The sequence below is a fragment of the Vitis vinifera genome, chromosome 10 (assembly GCF_030704535.1).
Source record: "Vitis vinifera cultivar Pinot Noir 40024 chromosome 10, ASM3070453v1".
Lineage (NCBI taxonomy): Eukaryota > Viridiplantae > Streptophyta > Magnoliopsida > Vitales > Vitaceae > Vitis > Vitis vinifera.
In genome coordinates, this window is record NC_081814.1 from 8858994 (window position 1) to 8880017 (window position 21024).

Genomic DNA, 21024 nt, shown 5'->3' on the forward strand with positions numbered 1-21024 from the left:
TATTTTATTTCCTTGATTTCTGTTTTTATTTGGCTCTTAGATTCCAAAAACTATGGATTTTAGTAAAAGGAATAATATCATACGTATAATGGGCCTGATACTTGGAACATTTTCTGTTGTTTTTTTGCATAAATATCACGATGGACCACTTTAAATTACCTGTGTAGCAGGGAAAGTCTTTGAGAAAATATTGATCAGTTTTTATAAATGGAAGTACGTAGAACTTTAGAAGTGATCCACATGATTTGCAAGATAGGAACCTTTGTTGGGACCAACGAATTGATGGGTTGGACCAATTATGACATTAGGTCAGGCGGAGGCTATGTATTAAGGTTGTTTCGATGGATTTTGGGAAGTCACAAGTTTACTTTCTGAAAGTTTAATAAGATTTTTTTTATTATTATTTAACTAATTTTGTTTGAAGCTTATAAATAATTACTTATATAAGAGTCATATTTGCAACTTAAGAAGTTAAACATCCTCCATTGATTGGATCCATTACCAGTATCCAGGAACAAACAGATTATACACTTATAAGAACATAAATATATCATGTAAAATGTAATTGACTAGGATTTTTCACATGCATTCCATTCTATGGCGACTTGCACTTTTTATTATAAAAAACAAATTTTTGAAAATTTGTTTAAAGTCATCACTTATTTTTGTTTATTTTTTAAAGGAAGAAAAACCCTAAATATATATATTATTCCTAAAAGAAAAAGATAGTTTGTGAAAAATCGAGTCTAAGTTCGTGAGTTATATTATCTATTAGAATGTACAATGATAAGTTATAACGCCCCTTTAAATCCTAAAATTAGGTTTCTACTAATCAATTAAATTCAGTATGACAATTACTCAGTTAATAATTAATTTAATTATTTAACAATTTTAGTAAAAAAACAAGTTAAGAGTTGTGTTTGCTTACAATCTAAAAATTTAAGGGACATTAATAAGAGAAATTAATTTGGGGAAAATGAACTTATTGGTATATATGAAAAGCCCCCAAATATGTACGTATCAATTCCTATTACTTAAATTGTAGAGGTTTTTTTAGAGTGATTATGATTAAAACGTTTTTATATATAGCATATTTATATATAATCATTTTATTACTAATTGGTTTCGTTAGAAACATTTTTAGAGAGAATCACTCAAACCCTATATTTATTTAGATCATTTTCGGTTTTCATTTTCAAAGAAAGCTAAAATCAAAATTGAAGATGATTTTTTTTTTTTCATTTTCATTTTCTAGAAAATTGAGATAAAAAAAAATGAAAATAGTGTTTTCAATTTTTTTTAAAAAAATAAGTGAAAAATATTTTCTAAAATAAATGAAAAAGAAAAAGGAACTAAAATCACATAAAAGTTCTTATATAGAGCCCATTATATAAAAAGAATATCAATATTATAAATATGAAAGATATATTAATATAAATAAACATTTTCTCACATACATTTAGATCAAATATCATCCTTAAAATAAGAAATAATATTTTTTTTATTAGATTGTGAATGTTATAAGTATATATATATATATATATATATATATATATATATATATATATAAAGTGAGTAATATTATTCTTTATAATAATATTTATTATACCATAATTTGTGTCTCGTGTAAAATTTTAATTTTTTTTTCACCATTTTGTAGATCACGAAAACTAATACCCAAACAACATTTTATAAATTTTATTTCTAAAAACAATTTTCACTTTTTTTTTTAATCAAAGCATTTTCAAGGAGCAAAAAATAGAAAATAAAAAGTATTTAAAAAAAAGAAATAGAAAATGAAAATTATAAAACAATAATTTTTAAATCAAATACAACCTTAGTGTTTGGATATGAACTAAAGATAGTGGTTGGATAATATTTTTTATATTTACGTAAGTCATGCTTGTAACTATCCAACAAATGCATGTCATGATCCGGATACAAACAATATTTGGTTGGATAATATTTTTTATATTTACGTAAGTCATGCTTGTAACTATCCAACAAATGCATGTCATGATCCGGATACAAACAATATTTGCGTAGGAACTTTCCAACAAATGCACACCTATACCGTCCATGGCTCACCATGTGAGAGCACAAAAACATTTTAGGATAATATTTTACATTTTCAAAAATTTGTCCTTCACCAAATGAACGAGAGGATTATGTTTAGATATGCAACATATGTGGAACCAATGACATTATTCCCACTGTAGGTGCATGGATAAGGCAACGGGCAAGGTATAGAGGGAATTTTGATGAAAATACCAATTTTTTTTTCAAGAAAATATCTATAAAAATATCACAATTTTAAAATTATTTTAAATTTAAGATTTTTTTATGACATTAATGAAAACTTGTTTAGACAAATTCAATTTAAATGTGAAGGCTTATTTTTCAAATGATAATTTTTAATTAGATTTCGTCGAAGTACCATAAGTTTTAAAATGTTTTTTAAATTTTTATATTAACTTTGAAAAATATTTTCAAAATCTTAGATATAGAGCCTGATTGAGAATAAGAGTAATAAAGTTTAATATAATTCGTTAACCTAACACGAGTCTAATATGTTTGTTTTTTGCAAGTTTGAATTAAGTATAAATGGGTTCACATCAACCTATATAACCTATTTAATAAATATATAACTTATAGGTCAACCTGAATAACATAAATTTAATTGAAATTGGTCCATCTAATAATATCGTTATTAATCTAATTGTATTTTTAAGCCATTTAACTTCATTTTAAATTTGTCTTTAAATAAATAGATCGATTTAGTCATAAACATGTGTAATTGAAGCATAAAGACATATATACAAACTTGACTATTAAATATGACATAATTATTAAATGGATTAAATGGGATACAAGATGCCTTATTTATTTAGGAGGGTTACATGTTCATAGTATATCTAGTATTGCAGCCACAAGGAAAACTACAGATCGATGGATGGTACTATCCGCAACCATTATTGTATATATGCCTTCACTTCCCATGTGCCTCCATAGCTTTCATCTCCATCATCAGAGCTGGGCTAGGGTGTGGATATCAATGGGGTGAGCATCGGAAGGGGTCTGTGCGCTGTATGCTCTTCCAGCAAAGATCACATTGGTAGCCTCACTTGGGTGGGCGAAATCCCAGTACACATACTCGCTTCTGTTCTCGCATGGGGTTGTGAAAGGAATGCAACCTGTAAGACTCGTACCACAACACACATCGTCTGTAACCCTAAAACCTGTAAATAGTAATAAGCCAAATGGTTTACTATTCCAATGTTCCGTCTAATAGGAAGATGTTTAACTTTAAAAAAAAAAAAAAGTTGATGCCATGTACCAAGGGCTGCAAGATCCAGTGATGATTGAATTTCAAAAATGTTTATATAGGTAAATTTCGCGTCGGTGAGATCGTTATTGAGGTCATCCACCAGTAACATAAGCCTGTTATTGAAGAGTTGGACCATATCATTTATGTAATCCACACATGTAGAGCCAGGACTTGCACCGTACCATGCCACTAAAGCCGGGGTGCAACCTATTTGTGACACTCCAAAGAGGGCTAGCTTTCGCGCTCCATATTGGTACAATATCTAGCATCAAGAAGGCAAGGGAAAAAAGATAACTTAGTTTTTCTAGAGAATTATTCCTTATGCAGAAAATAATGAGAAAGATAGTGAGAATTGTAGCACTAACTCTCAGTTGCTGAGAATATTGATCAATTAGTAATGCAGTAAATTGATCAGGAGTATATTCGATACTTGATAAAGGCAATGGCCCATAGTAGTTGACTCCAATATCGTTGCTGCCGATTCCAATTGTGAATAGGCACTTGCTTAGGAAATTCATAGCAGCTGTCTCATTATTTCCTTGCATGCCAGTGATTTGCGAGACCGTAGTTTGGAAATTTTGCAACTGCTGATTCATAACGATCCGTTCACCCTGCCAATATAACAAAAAAACAATGTTCTTCCTTTCACATAAAAGTATTCGTGATCAATTACAAGTTTTTTTCAATGGCCAAATAGAATTTAATGTTTACAACCTTCTCTAACATGCATGATCTAAATCAACTTTACATAAAAGCGCTTAATTATATATATGTTTTCATTCTGGAAAACTCAAGCAAAATAAAAAACTTGGCCACTATTAGAAGATATTAGCTAGACTTAAGACTTTTACATGTCAACAATAAATCATTGTCACTGGCGTCCATGAAAAACTTCATGAAGTTTTCTTTGACTGCTTTAGTTGCTTCCAAATATAGTTTTATCTAGACATAAGTCTATATCATATTTATTAAAGTTTGATAAAAATGTTTCTCCTAGGACCATCTATCTATATATATAAACTACATATAGTGAAGGACTGGTTATAAGCCACCATCAAAAGTAACTTTATAAAGTTTTCAACAGGCTATAGATCTGGGGGATGAGTTTGAATCGAGTATATCACAAGGAAAACTGCAGTTTCATCACGAATCCCAGCGGAACCCGACGCATAATTCACGCCTTGCAGTATTTGTTGATCACTAGCAGTTGCAAATGGTGGGATGTAATTCTCCAACTGAAGAAGATCAGCTGTAACAAGGAAGTGTGAAGTGTTTCAGTGAGCATACAACATAATTATGGTTATTGGAAGTACTTTTGAAGCAAATTAAAAGCTCAAAAATGAATTTTGTTGAAGGAGAGGGTGAAGACCAGTAACATCCACAATGGTTCGTCCGTTGCAAAACCTTCCAGTAGGGCCACTGGGAAAGTCTATTCCATTTGGTGGGTAATTGGCTTTTGCCAAAGACACAAGGCCGTTGTTATTGCCACCATCAGACAATGAGTCACCAAAAATGAAGTAACAGGGGACTTCTGGTTCTCCATGAGCGCAGAGTTGTAGGTTAGAAAGCAGCAATATTTGAACAAATAATGCCCAACATTTCTTAAGCTCAGGCATTGAAGAAGAAACGAAGATTAGAGAGAGGAAGACCATAGGAAAGAAAAGGAAAGGCAGGTAAGGCGAGGCTTACGGATATGGTGCGAGGAAATGGAAGCCAATAGAGATATAAATTAAGCGAGGAGGGGCTGGGTCGAGGAAGGCTCTCTTGTCCCTGTCCCATTTTTCAAAATTATTCCTCATCCCTGCCCCATTCTCCGTCCTAGACTAGACTGGACGGAGAATCCCATTGGGGGAATAAATTCCCTATCGCTAATAGGGAATCCTTATTGTTTTAATTTTACAATTTTATATATTTCATATGAATGTTTATTTTTAATTTTTTGCAATATTAAATAATATATTATATGTTAATTTTAAAAAAATTATAAATATAAAATAATAGTAATAATAATATATAATTTAATTGGGTTCATGTTAACTTGTATAACCTATTTAATAAATAGATAATTTCTAGGTCAATCTGAATAACATGAATTTAATTGGAATTGGTTTATCTAAGAATCTTATTATTAATCTAATTATATTTTTAAACCATTTAACTTCATTTTAAATTTATCTTTAAATAAATAGATCGATTTAGTTATAAACATGGTTGAAACATTAATCATAGAGACATATACATAAACTTGACTATTAAATATGACATAATTTAAATGGGTTAAATGGGATACAAGATGCCTTATTTATTTAGGAGAGATACATGTTGTAGTATGCGGCTTATATTGAGTGAAATATATATATAAAGAAAATTGGGCAAATATCGAAGTGAAACGGAGTGAAACGACAATATTTGCTATTCAAGTTTGTATTTTTATTGTTAAGGGTGAACGATAAATTGGTTATGTAACTCAAATTTTGATATAGTGAAAGTCTTTCTTCATGTTTCCGTTGATGTAGGCAATTTGTCGAATCACATTAAATTTATGTGTTTTCTTTTATTTTTCTCTAATTTCAATATAGAGAGAGAGAGAAGTGGAGTTGGGAGGCCTAAAAGGAAGGAGCTAGCTAGCATGAAGAGTATTTTAATTGGTCCTCCTCCCATCACTTTTGGAAGACTATTCTGTTTTAGGTAGTTTCATTTGTTAAAGACGTTGTGCACATGGCTATGGTCATCTTCATTCATATATTATATGCATATTAACCAAACCTTTTTTGTCCCATTTTTATTCAAATGCACCGATGCATACAAAAGTCCAATCTTTCCCTTGGCTTCATTCCTTTCCTTCTTGACTCTTCAGTCAACAAAGATTTTAAATTAGCTTTTTCAACTTCAAGGATGATCTCCATCTAGAAGAGGTGTAAAATATTTTTTATTTATCTCCATTGATGTTAGTTTTCATTACAAAGGTATAGTCTATGATTTATTTAACTTTTTCCAAGAGCGTGATTGACATAGAAGATGATGAGAGACCTTTATATATCAATAAATTTTGATGAAAATTAAAACTCATCTTTTGTTTTTTAAAACATAAAACAGTTTTTAATAGCACTGATTATTGTTCTTTATTTTCAATTTTTAAAAATATAATGAAATAGAAAACAACTTTATGAAACAAGTAAAAGTTGTTTTTATCGGTTTTTAAAAATAATAGAAAAACACACCTACTTTATTATTAACTTCAAATAAAATAAAACTTACTGCGTTGAATTTATTAATATGTTCATTAATTTTTTAAAATAATTTTAAACTTAAATAATAAACTCAATAAACCATAAATTTATAAACAAAAATTGGTTTAAAACAACTATATTGTTTCTTTTCTACATAAAATTATTATTTTTTTAAAAAAAATCACTAGGCAAATGACCTCCAAATTAAATAAGACTTAATATGTTGAATTCATTAACAAGTCTAACAATTTTTTAAAATAATTTAAAATTCAAATAATAAACTTATTAATACCATAAATTTATGGATAAAAATTGATTTATAATGACTCTATTTATTTTTTTTCTACACATAATTATACTTTATAATTTTTTTTTTCCACCATAAAAATGAACTTCAAATCAAGTGACACTTTTTATTAAATTTATTAATGAGTTTAACAATTTTTAAAAATAATTTGAAACTCAAAAATAGATATAATCATTGAAAAAAAAAATAAGAGATGAAAGTTGATATAACATGAGTCATGACTTTATTATTTATCCTATACACACAACTATTTTTTTTTCCTCACTAACTAAATAAATTATAAATTAAGTAAAATATAATTAATAATTTTAATTTTGTAATAAATCCTTTAATTTTTAAGCATAATTTACAATAAAAGAACTCATCCAACTAGTTGTACATTAAATCAAAACGTTTCAGAATATTATGTTCAAAATTGAGTACTAAATGTGTGCGTATGTAATAAAAAAACTAGGCTCATTTATATGTTAAAAAATAAACACTGTATTTATTATTCATTTTAAATCAAATACTATTGACAAATAGTATTATTCATTTTTAACAAATATAATAAAATAAAATGCAAAATGTCAATATCCATATATTTCTAACATATAATAAAATAGTATATTTTCTACTAAAAATATAATTTATGATTTTATTATAATATTACTATTTAAGTTTTACTAAAAACTATTTATTTTTTAATTTATTCATAATTACAAAATTATTTTCATTTTCAATAAGACTTCCATGAAATTTATTTAATTAATATTATATAGATTGAATTTTAAATGTTTTTACAAAATCAAAACAAATTTTTTAAAAAAAATTATCCAAACAAGTCTTTTTGTTCTTTATTTTTAAAATCCTCTTATAAAAATAGCTTGCCAAATACATTTTTTTTAATCAAATATTAAAAAACTCTTTTTAGTTCTTTAACTTAAAAACAATTTCTAAAAACAAGTATAAGAAATCATAGTCAAACAAGAAATTAAAATAATAATAATAATAATAATAATGAAAGTACGTATTTGACTTGTATTAAAAATGAAAATTAAAATTATTTTTATCTTATAGTAATTTTTGTTTCACTAGAATAAATGAATAAATATATATATATATATATATATATATATATTTATCTTTAACTCATATGTGATTGTAGATCTAACTTTTATATTTTAATAAGATTAAACTTGAATTTGATTTCATATTATTATTAATTAACTTTAAAAAATTATAAAATAAAAATAAGACATTATTTTTAAAAACAATACAAATTCTTTCATCCAAACAAGTTTTTTGGTTTTTATTTTAAAAAACTATTTTTTAAAATATATGGTCAAACACTCTTATTTTTTAAAAAAATTTAAAAACTATTTTTTGTTCTTCATTTTAAAAACACCACAAAATGGGCCCTTTCTTACATTAATTTGGGTTATATGGACTTACAAATGTTCTAGATAGAGTATGACACATATTCTATATTCTATTGAGTGGTCTTGCTTGGACCCATTTTATTTATATATTTATTTACGCAATAGCTTCTTAGATGATGTCCAATTTCTTAATTAGACTAATAATAAAAATATCCCATTCTTCATATCATTACTACCAATTTTGATATTTAATCATTACTTGCTATGTAAATAAGAGGTAAAAAAAATAGTATCACAAAAGAGGTAGAAAGAATACCGATAAAATGTCACAAATATAGAGTGGAACATTTTCAAAAACAATTCTCAAATTTATTAGCTTTGTGGAACAAAATTTTATTTACAAACTCAAATATAAAGAATAGTTTTCTGAACTTACTCATAAAATTACTACACATTATGTATAATGAACCCGTTTCAGTAATATTTTTCATCTTGTCAATTGCTATTCAAAACACTCGATAAAAAACAATTGAAAATGGTAGAGGTACAAGTTTTATGGATTCATTAATTGTCACATATCAATAATGGTCTAATAATATGCAAACACTCCGTTTCAAAAAAAAAACTCTAAATTTAAAAGAATACAAATAAATATTATAATCGTTATAATTAATTAATTATAATAATTAAAATATATATTATCATAATAAATAAAATAATTATCTTTAGAAAATCAATCAATAACATTAAAGTAAAATTTAATTGTAACAATACAAATAAATATCATAATTATGATAATTTAAATAAATAATAATTATCCTCATAAATGAAATTACTATCTCTAGAAAATCAAGAAATAATATCAAAATAAAGGTTTCTCCCGTCTCAAAGCACACTTTGAAGGCCCAGGAAATTTTTTAAAGCCCCTAAAAAAATCCCATTAAAATTCAAGATTTTTTGAAAAATTGAAGTCATTGACGATTTTTCGAAGAAATTTGAAGACTTGAAGATTTTTTTCATTGGATGACTATAGGATTTATTTATGAAACCCTTTTTATTCAAAATTAAACATTAAAATTATTTTAAAAAACGTGTTTGCCTTTGTAAGAATAATTAGAAGGCATATTAGAGATTGTCCCCTCAAATTATAAATGTATTATTAAAGTACAACTTTGTCCAAAATTTTCTTACTTGGGAAAATTGGTGTGTACAAAAACATCTCAAATTTATTCCAAAAATAAACCTATTATCCGAATAAAAAACTATTTTTTATCAAAAGCACGCCAAACATATTTTCTCAGTTAAAAACTATTTTCTATTTTAAACAACAAAAATTTAATTTCAAGAACACTATGGGCTCACCAAGCATCCCATGGGCTCAACACACGAATATGGGGTTTTGGGCCACGGGTTAGTCTGTGGTCCAACTGGTTGGGTCCCAATGTAGACATAAGTACTACTTCCCATAAAAAATATTCATTTCTGAATACTTCCAGACCTTGTCTAAATGTCCTGTTTCTGGGTAGACAAGATTGATCACAGAATCAACTACAAACCTCAAAACAAAACAAAACTTTCCCCTTTTCCTTTTTGTGGCTACCAGCTGGCTACAGGGAAACTATTTGAGCTTGGGACATACCATATGTTGTAGAACAGAACTTACAGGATTAATACATTGACAGGAAGAAGAACCATACGTTCATGATAGTGAAGCCCCACAACACGGACCATCGTCCTCAGCTGCTGAAGTTTTATTACAAAAATTAAAGCATATTAACAGGCGTACAATTACAGTATAACAACTATTGTGCGCATTAACTTACAATGCGCAGCTAGCATTAGCTGTCATCTTCTTCCCCAGAGGCGAACTGGGCTAGGGTGTGTATATCCATCGGGTGGGCATCAGAGGGAGTCTCTGAGATGTATGCTCTTTGAGCATAGATCATATTCGCAGCTTCCGTTGGGTTGATGAAATCCCAATAGATGTGCTCCGTCCTATTGCTGCATGGACCTGAAAAAGGAAGGCAAGGAAGCTGCCCCCCACAGCACCCATTGTTTCTAACTCTGAATCCTGCAATTCATGGCCCAGATGTTCAGTATTAATTCAACTATTCCTGGAATACAATATGATGAACAAAAGGTTGACGTTATATACCAAAAGCCGCAGCGTCAAATGATTGAATTCCACTCATGTTTATATACGCAAAGTGCGCATCCGTGAGATTGGCATTGAGGCCATCCACCAGCCTTACAAGCCTATCGTTAAAAACTTGGACTGCATCATTTATGAATTCGACACATTCAGTATCAGAAACTTCACCATACAAACCCACTTCAAGTGGCATGCAACCTAGTCGACCGAGGCCGAAGATGGCTACCTTTCTCGCTCCATGCTTGTACAAAGTCTAGCATCAAGAAGCCAAAGGAGAGAACCCTAAGTTTTTCTGGATAAATAGTTATAGCATATGAAAAATGAGAAAGTGGAAGAGAGAGGGGATTGGAGAAGAAACCTTCAATTGCTGAAAATACTGATTAATAAGTACTGAGGCATACTGAACAGGAGTATATTCACTGTTTGTTGGGTACAACTGTGGTAGGTAGTAGTTGTTGATGTAGTCGTGGCTGCCGATCCCAACTGTAAATAGGCATTTGCTCAGATGATCCATAGCAGCTGTGTCATTTCCTAGAATGTTGGTTATCCTCGAGACTGCAATCTGGTAATTTTTCAACTGTTCTTTCATGGTAATCAGATCGCCCTGCCCATGCAAGAAAAAACTAATTACTCTCATCTATTTCTAACACTAGCAACTCGGATTGTGTTTCTGAGGGTAGATAAAGTATAACGTACATAGTGTCTTCCAGTTTCATCTCGAATCCCTGATGAACCAGACGCAAAGTTGGCGCCTTGGAGTATTCGATAATCACTTACAGTTGCATATGGTGGGATGTAATCTTCCAATTTGAGAAGCTCAGCTGCAACATGGGAAATAAAACATTCCATTAGCATGATAACTACGGAGGATCTATTGCAAACAAATCATATCATACTGGGCGATGATAAATGTAAAGAAAAAAACTTAATAAATGCATGGATCATACTATTTTAAGATGACTTTTTACAAGGGAAAACAAGCTTTTGAAAAGCTTAAATATCAGCCAACAATCAGGGTGTTTACAAACTTGGATATAGAAGGGGGAGAAGAGAGACCAAGAACATCGACAATAGTTCGGCCATTGCAAAACCTTCCAGTCGGACCATTAGGAAAGTCTATTCCATTTGGTGGGAAATTGGCTCTTCCCAGTGTGACAAGCTTGTTGTTATTGCCACTATCAGACAATGAATCACCAAATATGAAGTAACACGGAACCTCTGGTTCCCCATGGGCGCAATGTTGTAAGTAGAAAACCAGCAGTAGAACAGGCACCACCCTCCACATCTTACCCATACAGTCCATTAAAGAAGAAAGATCAGAAAGAAGATCCGAAGAAGGAAAGATAAAGGTGAGGCTGAGAGGATTAGACACTATTTAGACCTACCATTTGATAATTTGATATAGCACCTTAATTGCGGACAAAAGAAAAATGATTCCACAGAATCCACACCCTTAAACACGTAATTAGATTTGTGGTTAATTCTTTGTAAATATCCACAGAAATTATGGCATCATGCAAAAGATTTTCTATAAAATTAATGGAGGGTTGGAATTGTAAATCTTTCTTTCAATAATTGAAATTGTACAACTAGTTTGAATAATTTATGCGTATATAGTTACAAAATTAGTTATTTTTGGACAATCATAGCTGCACATGGAACAAAACATCCAAGACAATAATATACTAATTTTAACTAGGATCATTATTATTCAAAATAATTCATGCATATATTGTTAAAATAAATTATTTTAGAGAATATTTATCAAGGTACTTGAAAGTAAATTAGGTCTATATAATAATTACAACTAGAACTATAATTGTATAAAATAATTCATGCATGTATCATTGATGTGCATAATAAGATCCGAAAATGAATTATTTTGAACAATAATGTAGTTAATTTTAACTATAGCAATAATTGTTCAAAACCATTCATTTTGTATATACAAAATGAATTATTTCGAGTAATTATAAGTTATAACTATCATTAAATTATATTCCCGATAACAATTTTTTGAAATGATTTGTATGATTTCATCTACATCAATAATTATCGAGTGGAGGTAGCGATTTGCTCCATCTGGGACACTAAAAGAGGGAGAAATATATAAAAATAATTATAAAAAAATCACAATTTTTTATTTAAAAGAGAAAAACACCCATAGTCAAATAATAAAAAGGGGACAAGGAGAGTTTTTTTTTTTTTTAAACAAGTAAATAGCTCATGAGTTGTATTACCTTTTGTTATTTATTTATTTTTCCTCTTTCCAATGTTTTTCTTTTCTTAAAATATAGGATTTCCAGTAGCATGAAAAGTTTTATTCAAGCCTAGAGAATTGAATTTAAAGGCATACCTTTTACTTTAGTTTTTATGATTAAATAAATAAAAGTTCATTAAGTGAGATAGATTAATCTAAGTGAAGGCTTTTTTTTTTAGTACTTAGTTTAATTGACTAAGAATTATTATGGAAAATAACTAAAAATAGAGAAATATTATTTATAACACAAATAATTATTAATACTAATATGTATCTTAATATATAGAATTAAACCTATTATGAGGGTCTAATAATATCACTTTTAAGCTCAGTAATGGGTTATTCAAATTATGGTGGTTAAATGTTATAAAAATGTTTAGTCTATCTTTACCATCCCTCAATTTATTTTTAGATGAGATGGTCAAAACCCGATACAATAACTAATATAAGAACCAAGATCATGGATTCCAACCACAAAGTGTTATGTTGAAGAAGGGATTGTTGAAATGCAATATAACTAATATAAGAACCAAGATCATGGATTCCAACCACAAAGTGTTATGTTGAAGAAGGGATTGTTGAAATGCAATATACGATTATTAAGCCCAAGGATAAAACCTGACTTACCTTCACTAGATGTTTTCAAATAAAATGATCAAAGTCCCAATCCAAGACCTACATTTTCAACTTTATCAAAATCTGATTAATATATAAAGGATCTGTCCAAAATAATTCATTATTGTATTTTTTTTAACTTTATCCAAATTAAAATAGAATCGATCATTTAGAGGTCAAACTTTCCTAACAATGTTACAAAGTTAGGTCTTGAAAATTATTGCGGTGTATCGTTCAATCAAATTTTGTAAGTAGTTTGTTTCATAATTTATTTTCATCAAAAAATAAAAATAAAAATAAAATTATCAAAATCTCATTAATGCATAGGGGATCTATCCAAAATAATTCATTATTGTATTTTTTTTTTTTTTTCAACTTTATCCAAATTCAAATAGAATCAATTATTCAGAGATCAAATTTTCCTAACAATGTTACAAAGTTAGGTCTTGAAAATTGTTACGATTTATCCTTCAATCGAATTTGCAAGTAGTTTGTTTCACAATTTCTTTTCACCAAAAATAAAAATAAAAAATTTATCAAAATCTCATTAATGCATAGGGGATCTATCCAAAATAATTCATTCTTGTATTTTTATTTTTTTTTCAACTTTATCAAAATCCCATTAATGTATAAGGGATCTATCCAAAATAATTCACTCTTGTATTATTGATATGCAAAATAAATTATTTTTAACAATTATGATTGTAGTTAAATTTCAAATATACTCATAATTGATCGAACTAATTTTTTAATGCATTTGACATTAATTGGAATAAAGTCTCACCTAATTATTCAAAATAATTCATTTTTCTTGTTTTCAACTATAAACACTATTGTTCATAATAATTCTTTCACGTATTATTTTAAACTATTATGGTTTTAATTTTTTGAAATACTTAATGCTTTACAATAAAATAATATCAATTAATTTCAAGTTTACAACTATAATTGCTTCGAAATAAGTTATGCATGCATGTATCATTAATAAGAAAAAAAAAATCACTAACTATGATTGTAATTATTGAAATTAAAGGTCTAAAAATAGTATATTTTAATTTCAACTGAGGATGAGTAAAATTAAATGGTATAATTACTTTAACTAATAATATGAGGGACTTTTTAGAAAATTTAGAGGGATTATTGGGTAAAATTAAATAAGTTGGATTTTTCATAAGAAAATTTATTGATTAAGCTAATCTCATTTTTGCTCTTTTATGAGAGAGATTGTGAGGCAAGAGAAGAAAAGTGTTCGACATGCGAGAAAATGCAAAAGATTGGGAAAAAAGAGTACTGAAAGTCCAGCTTTGGAGGTAAGAAAACTCTCTCTTTGTAATTCAGTTCCTTAATTAGAATAATGAGAACTGAGTAATATCTTGGGTTTGTGTTGGTAAGATCAATTGTTTTAAGTTTTTTTAAATGGAAATTTCTTACGGTTAGATTTCTTGGGAATACTTGCCATTGAAACCCTTGATTTCTGCAATTTTGGCTTGAAGACTTAAACTTTAGCCTTATAATTTGGTTTAATTTGTTCAACTTGATGTTTTTTAGTCATTTATTTATGTTTAATTACGTGTAATACATTATGAGTTAAATTTTTTATTCTTTAATTTAGCTATGAACCCTAGACTAGATATTTTTAGAGATTAATTCATTGAAATTTAGATCTGAAATTCTTCTAGACTGATTTTGTAGTCCAAGACCAAACGGATTTTGATTGGAAGCAAACTCGGATTTGGTTTTCGAAATGGATATATTTGGAATAATGTTGGGTTTGGATTAAAAAGAATGTTAATATTAAAAAAAAAAATTATCTTATTTTGAAAAATTAAATGGTAAAAGTGGGTTAGAAATTAGATCGGTGAATTAAGCTTAATTTTATGATTTTTATTTTTATTTTAATCATTCGTATGTGTTCCTACTATTTATGTAGGATTTTTTTGAGTTGGTGCAGCTTTGAATTCATACTTTCTCTTGATTCTTAGATTGTAGTTGTCTTCAAGTTAAGCAAAAGTATATAATAAGATTGTTTATCTTAACACCTTCCAAATTTTTTATCAGGTGAGATTGAGATAAAAGGTGTACTCTTCAGCATTCATTAAAATTTTTTTTTGGGATTAAGATGTCTGACTCCTCAATCAGTTTTGGTTGCATTAGTCTCATAGTCTTTCTCATCGGGATATTTTGTTCTAGATTGTAATATCTTATTTTTCAATCAATTTTAATGCACTAATTGTGTCCTTTTCTATTATTCAATTGAGTGGATATTCAGCTTATTTTTGTTCTTTTAATTTGTTTGACTTCATGTACCCTCTAATTAATTTTGGGGCATATCCTTCAAATTAATTAATCAAGGTCTAAAATAATATATACTGGTTTGAATCATAGTGGCTTTAAATGAAACAAAAGTTACTTAAACAATAAATATTTATTTCAATTAAAATAATTTACCCACGTATGAAAGGTAAATTATTTTAAATAATCATGAATACAGTTCATTATAGTAATAATTTTTCAAAATAATTCGTCTTGTATGTATTCAACTACGAACAACCATAATTATTGCACAAAATAATTCATGCAATGGTTTTGGATAGAGAGAGAGAGAGAACTGGAGCATAACCTTCCATTGCTGAGAATATTGATCAATCAGTACTGATCAGGGGTATGTTGTCTGTTGGTCGGGTACAACAATGGAAGGTAATAGTCGTTAACATGATCGTCGGTGCCCATTCCAACTGTAAATAGGCACTTGCTTAGGAAATTCATGGCGGCTGTCGCATTCCGTAGAATGTCGGTGATCTGCGACACTATGATCTGGTAATTTTGCTACTGTTGATTCATGGAAAACCGATCACCCTGCCAATAAAATCTGTTAATGTATATTATGAGTATATTATATGGGTATATTATGTTATGGGCTTTAGGCCCAGTTAGGTTACTTGTACCGCACACATATGCCTCCTATATAAAGGCACTGATGTATATTCTTTCTCCTATGAAATACAATACAATTGTTTAGTATTTCTAACATGGTATCAGAGCCACTGCTCTTACCCTTTCTTAGCAGTCTGTCTTCATTAGTGTGACTTCCTTTCTTTTTAACGCTTCCGCCAATCACAACTGCCGCCGCAACCTTTTGCCGTTGAACCTCCGACGTCATCCAGGCGTCGTCCTTGGGTTCCGAACCTGCAGTCCTTAAGGAGTTTCACACCACACAAGATCACTGTTTTTCGCATCACCGCTGCAAATATTGCTCCGATTTCAATTTTGACAGTACCACTGAGATCGTCCAGCGCCGATCTACACATTCGTGGAAACCTCGTCGCCATCGGAGCCCGTACGTCATTCTCTCTGCCACGTCAGCGCCACGTCAGCCCTAGCTACGTCACCACTGCTGACGCGTCAGTGCCACGTTAGCCCTAGCTGACATCATCTCCACGTCATCCGTCAACCAGCGTTGACCGTTGACCCACGTTGACCGTTGACTTTGACCAGCATTGGCCGTTGACTTTGACCAGTGTTGACTTTGTCCGTTGACTTTTCCAGGGTTGACCAGGTTCTCCTTACCCAATTTTTCGCGTAGATTTCACTTTTGCAGTTTGTTTTTGCATATTGTGTCTCTAAATGGATAAAAATGATATTTTTCTTTCTCACCCCATCAATACTGTATTGGAGGGAAATAAAAATTACTTATCTTGGTCTCAAGCTATGCGCAGTTTTCTTAAGGGTCGCATGCTCTGACATTATTGTACTGGTGTAATGACTATTCCTGTCAAGGGAGCAAGTGAAGGAGATGTTGTTTTTCTTAATCGCATGATTGAATGGGATAGTCATAATCACATGATCCTCACATGGATTCGGAACACTTCCATTCCCTCTATGATGGGCAGCTTTGATGATGCAAAATCTGCATGGGATATGTTGGCCAAAAGGTACTCCACTACTCATGGATCCCTGAAATATCAGTTAGTGGTTGAATTACATCAACTCAGGCAAGAACCAGGGCAATCCATCAATGACTATTATGATTAGCTTCGCTTTATTTGGGACCAAATTGACCTTTCTGATCCAACTTGGACATGCTCAAAAGATGCTCAGCAATATGCTTCCATTAGAGATGAATTTCGCCTCTATGAATTCTTGATGTCACTTCACAAGGACTTTGAGCCCATTCGTGGTCAGCTACTCAATCGCAGTCCTGCTCCCTCTCTTGATACTGCTGTAAATGAGTTGGTTAGAGAAGAAGCTCGTCTTGCAACCCTTCAAGCCCAGAATAAGTTCAATGTTTTGGCTATTACTCCATCTACTCCACTCATAGAGCAACCCCAGCAATCAGGTGATTCTTATGGCTCTAGCAATCGTCGCAAGCAGACCAACAAAAAGTTCTGCAACTATTGCAAGCGTCCTGGCCACACCATTGAGACTTGTTACCGTCGTAACAAATCTACTGCTGTTGTTGCTAATATTGAGCCTACTCCGCCAATGGCTTCCACCTCAGTTGAGTCCAAGTCTTCTGGATCTACTATCAACCTCTCCTCCACTGAACTACAGGAGATCATAGCTCAGGTTGTTCGTATGGCTGGTAATGCATCTCTTTCCACTGCCTTATCTGTTCTACTTGGTAAGTCTCAAACTTGGCTTTTTGATTCTGCCTGCTGCAATCACATGACACCTCACTCATCCCTATTCTCCAAACTTGACCCTGCACCACATCCTCTAAATATTCATATAGCTGATGGTTCCACCATGCATGGGAATAGTCTATGTTTTGTTTCAACCTCTAATCTTTCTGTTCCTGAAGTCTTCCATGTTCCTAACCTATCCTACAACTTGTGCTCTGTGGGACAATTAGCTGAACTAGGTTATCGCCTTATTTTTTACTATTCTGGGTGTATTGTGCAGGATCCGAGGACGGGGCAGGAGCTTGGGACCGGTCCTAGAGTTGGGCGTATGTTTCCCGTGAGCAATCTTCATCTTCCACCTGTTGCTCCTGTTTCTATTGCTACTGCAGCTGCTGCAGTTTCTTCCTTACCTTCTCTTGCGCTTTGGCATTCTCGTCTTGGTCATGCATCATCTTCTCGGGTACAACAGTTAGTGTCTAGGGGTCTATTGGGTTCTGTGTCTAAAGACATTTTTTATTGTACTTCTTGTCAGTTAGGAAAACAGCCAGCTTTGCCTTTTAATAACAGTGAATCCATTTCTAATAGTATTTTTGAGTTAATTCATTCTGATGTTTGGGGACCTTCTCCTGTTGCTAGTATTGGTGGATCTCGATACTTTGTTGTTTTTATTGATGATTATTCTCGTTATAGTTGGATTTTCCCTATGAAATCTCGTTCCGAAATTTTATCAATATATAGAAATTTTGCAAAAATGATTGAAACACAATTCTCCAAACGTATCAAAACTTTTCGATCTGATAATGCTCTTGAATATACTCAACATGCGTTTCAAGCTCTGTTACATTCCTATGGCACTGTACATCATCTAACTTGTCCAGGTACCTCTCGGCAAAATGGTCGAGCCGAAAGAAAACTTCGTCATATTCTTGACACTGTTCGTGCTCTACTTCTTTCTGCCAAAATTCCTGCCCCATTTTGGGGTGAAGCGGCTCTTCATGTTGTTCATGCAATTAACCGTATTCCAAGTGCTGTCATCCATAATCAGACTCCGTATGAGCGTCTCTTTGGGTCACCCCCTGTCTATCATCACCTTCGCTCATTTGGATCTGCTTGTTTTGTTCTTCTTCAGTCTCATGAGCACAACAAACTTGAGCCTCGCTCTAGACTCTGTTGTTTCCTTGGTTATGGTGAAACTCAAAAGGGGTATAGGTGTTATGATCCTGTCTCTCATCGTCTTCGTGTTTCTCGTAATGTTGTCTTTTGGGAACATCGATTGTTTGTTGAACTCTCTCACTTTCGTTCTTCCTTGACTAACTCCTCTGTTTTAGAAATCTTTCCAGATGAGTCTCTTGTTCCTTCTACAAATACTTTTGATCCTCCTTTGGACTTCTCTCCAGATATTTTTGATGCTTCTCCTAGACAGGTTGTAGATGAACAGATTGATGACGAGCTACCCTACTTTGAGACTGGGTCCCCTGCTCCTACTCTGCCTGAAGATCCTCCACAAGACATTCCACCTCGTCACTCAACCCGGGTAAGATCCATTCCTCCACACCTACTTGACTATCATTGTTACACTGCCCTTGCTACACTTCACGAGCCTCAAGCCTATCGTGAGGCCTCTACTGACCCTTTATGGCAGCTTGCTATGAAAGAGGAACTTGATGCATTAACCAAAAACCATACTTGGGACCTGGTTCCTCTCCCTCCTGGACAGTCTGTAGTTGGTTGTAAGTGGATCTATAAGATCAAGACTCGCTCTGATGGATCCGTTGAGCGCTACAAGGCTCGTCTTGTTGCCAAAGGCTTTACACAGGAATATGGGATTGATTATGAAGAGACTTTTGCTCCAGTTGCTCGTATCTCATCTGTTCGTGCTCTCTTAGCTGTTGCTGCTGCTCGTCAATGGGACCTTTTTCAGATGGATGTTAAAAATGTCTTCCTTAATGGGGATCTGAGTGAAGCAGTCTATATGCAACCTCCTCCTGGTCTCTCTGTTGAATCAAACAAGGTTTGTCATCTTCGACGTGCACTTTATGGTCTTAAACAAGCCCCACGAGCTTGGTTTGCCAAGTTCAACTCCACTATTTTTCTCTTGGGTTACACTGCCAGTCCGTATGATTCTGCCTTATTTCTTCATCGTACTGATAAAGGCACTATTTTGCTTCTTCTATATGTGGATGATATGATCATAACTGGTAATGACCTTAGTGGCATTCAAGAACTCAAGGATTTTCTCAGTCAGCAGTTTGAGATGAAAGATCTTGGACATCTCAGCTATTTCCTGGGTCTTGAAATTACTCATTCCACAGATGGTCTTTATATTACTCAAGCCAAGTATGCTTCTGATCTGCTGTCTCAAGCCGGACTCACTGACAGTAAGAATGTTGACACTCCAGTCGAACTTAATGCGCATCTGACACCCTCCGGGGGGAAACCATTGTCCAATCCTTCTCTTTACAGACGATTGGTTGGCAGCTTAGTTTATCTCACAGTTACTCGTCCAGACATCTCCTATGCTGTTCATCAGGTGAGCCAGTATTTGTCTGCTCCACGATCAACTCACTATGCTGCTGTTCTGCGCATTCTTCGATACCTGAAGGGTACCATTTTTCATGGCCTTTTCTACTCAGCTCAATCTTCTCTTGTACTCCGTGCATTCTCTGATGCTGATTGGGCAGGAGATCCTACTGATCGCAGGTCCACTACAGGTTACTGCTTCCTTCTTGGTTCTTCTTTGATTTCTTGGAGAAGTAAGAAACAAACTTTTGCGGCCCGCTCCAGTACTGAAGCAGAATATCGTGCCCTTGCTGATACCACATCTGAGCTCCTTTGGCTAAGATGGCTTCTTAAGGATTTGGGTGTGTCCACCTCCTCTGCTACTCCCCTTTATTGTGACAACCAGAGTGCCATTCATATTGCTCACAATGATGTCTTTCATGAACGGACTAAACACATCGAGATTGATTGTCATTTTATTCGTTATCATCTTGTCCATGGTGCTCTTAAGCTTTTCTTCGTCTCCTCCAAAGATCAGCTTGCAGATATCTTCACCAAGTCACTTCCTACAAGACGCACTCGTGATTTAATTGACAACCTCAAGTTGGTCTCACATCCACCTTGAGTTTGAGGGGGGCTATTAATGTATA

General features: G+C 32.0%; 2 protein-coding genes and 1 long non-coding RNA gene across 6 annotated transcripts; 1 reads left to right on the forward strand and 2 right to left on the reverse strand.

Moving 5' to 3' along the window:
• Positions 1 to 2824: 2824 nt before the first annotated feature.
• LOC100241911 (GDSL esterase/lipase At1g29670) lies at positions 2825 to 5065 on the reverse strand. Its single transcript, XM_002268955.4, has 5 exons — positions 4698 to 5065; positions 4453 to 4577; positions 3694 to 3939; positions 3338 to 3590; positions 2825 to 3239 (listed from the first exon to the last, which is right to left on the reverse strand). Exons 1-5 carry the CDS (start codon positions 4978 to 4980, stop codon positions 3028 to 3030), a joined length of 1119 nt encoding a protein of 372 aa, XP_002268991.2. The 5' UTR covers positions 4981 to 5065; the 3' UTR covers positions 2825 to 3027.
• A 4660-nt stretch (positions 5066 to 9725) lies between these two features.
• LOC100260650 (GDSL esterase/lipase At1g29670) lies at positions 9726 to 11860 on the reverse strand. Of its 4 annotated transcripts, none has more exons than XM_010657292.3 (6): positions 11764 to 11860; positions 11435 to 11663; positions 11075 to 11199; positions 10737 to 10982; positions 10382 to 10631; positions 9726 to 10297 (listed from the first exon to the last, which is right to left on the reverse strand). In XM_010657292.3, the coding sequence occupies exons 1-6, from the start codon at positions 11764 to 11766 to the stop codon at positions 10065 to 10067; spliced, it is 1086 nt and encodes a 361-aa protein (XP_010655594.1). In that variant the 5' UTR covers positions 11767 to 11860; the 3' UTR covers positions 9726 to 10064. The 4 variants fall into 4 exon arrangements, with proteins under 4 accessions (XP_010655594.1, XP_010655593.1, XP_010655592.1 ...); XM_010657291.3 differs by lacking the exon at positions 11764 to 11860 and having other exon boundaries at positions 9726 to 9966; positions 10050 to 10297; positions 11435 to 11753; XM_010657290.3 differs by lacking the exon at positions 11764 to 11860 and having other exon boundaries at positions 9726 to 9969; positions 10050 to 10297; positions 11435 to 11753.
• A 2558-nt stretch (positions 11861 to 14418) lies between these two features.
• On the forward strand, positions 14419 to 15526 carry LOC132254477 (uncharacterized). Its single transcript, XR_009466757.1, has 2 exons — positions 14419 to 14563; positions 15312 to 15526. It is a non-coding gene; the product is annotated as an uncharacterized LOC132254477 (long non-coding RNA).
• Positions 15527 to 21024: the final 5498 nt, after the last annotated feature.

Coding starts and splice junctions, on each gene's coding strand:
- LOC100241911 (XM_002268955.4), bottom strand. CDS start 4,980: ATGGTCTTCCTCTCTCTAATCTTCGTTTCTTCTTCAATGCCTGAGCTT. Junction 4,578..4,697: donor AACCATTGTGGATGTTACTG/GTCTTCACCCTC, acceptor TCCTTGTTACAG/CTGATCTTCTTCAGTTGGAG. Junction 3,591..3,693: donor AATATTCTCAGCAACTGAGA/GTTAGTGCTACA, acceptor TCTTGATGCTAG/ATATTGTACCAATATGGAGC.
- LOC100260650 (XM_010657291.3), bottom strand. CDS start 11,681: ATGGACTGTATGGGTAAGATGTGGAGGGTGGTGCCTGTTCTACTGCTG. Junction 11,200..11,434: donor AACTATTGTCGATGTTCTTG/GTCTCTCTTCTC, acceptor CCCATGTTGCAG/CTGAGCTTCTCAAATTGGAA. Junction 10,983..11,074: donor ATGAAACTGGAAGACACTAT/GTACGTTATACT, acceptor TTGCATGGGCAG/GGCGATCTGATTACCATGAA.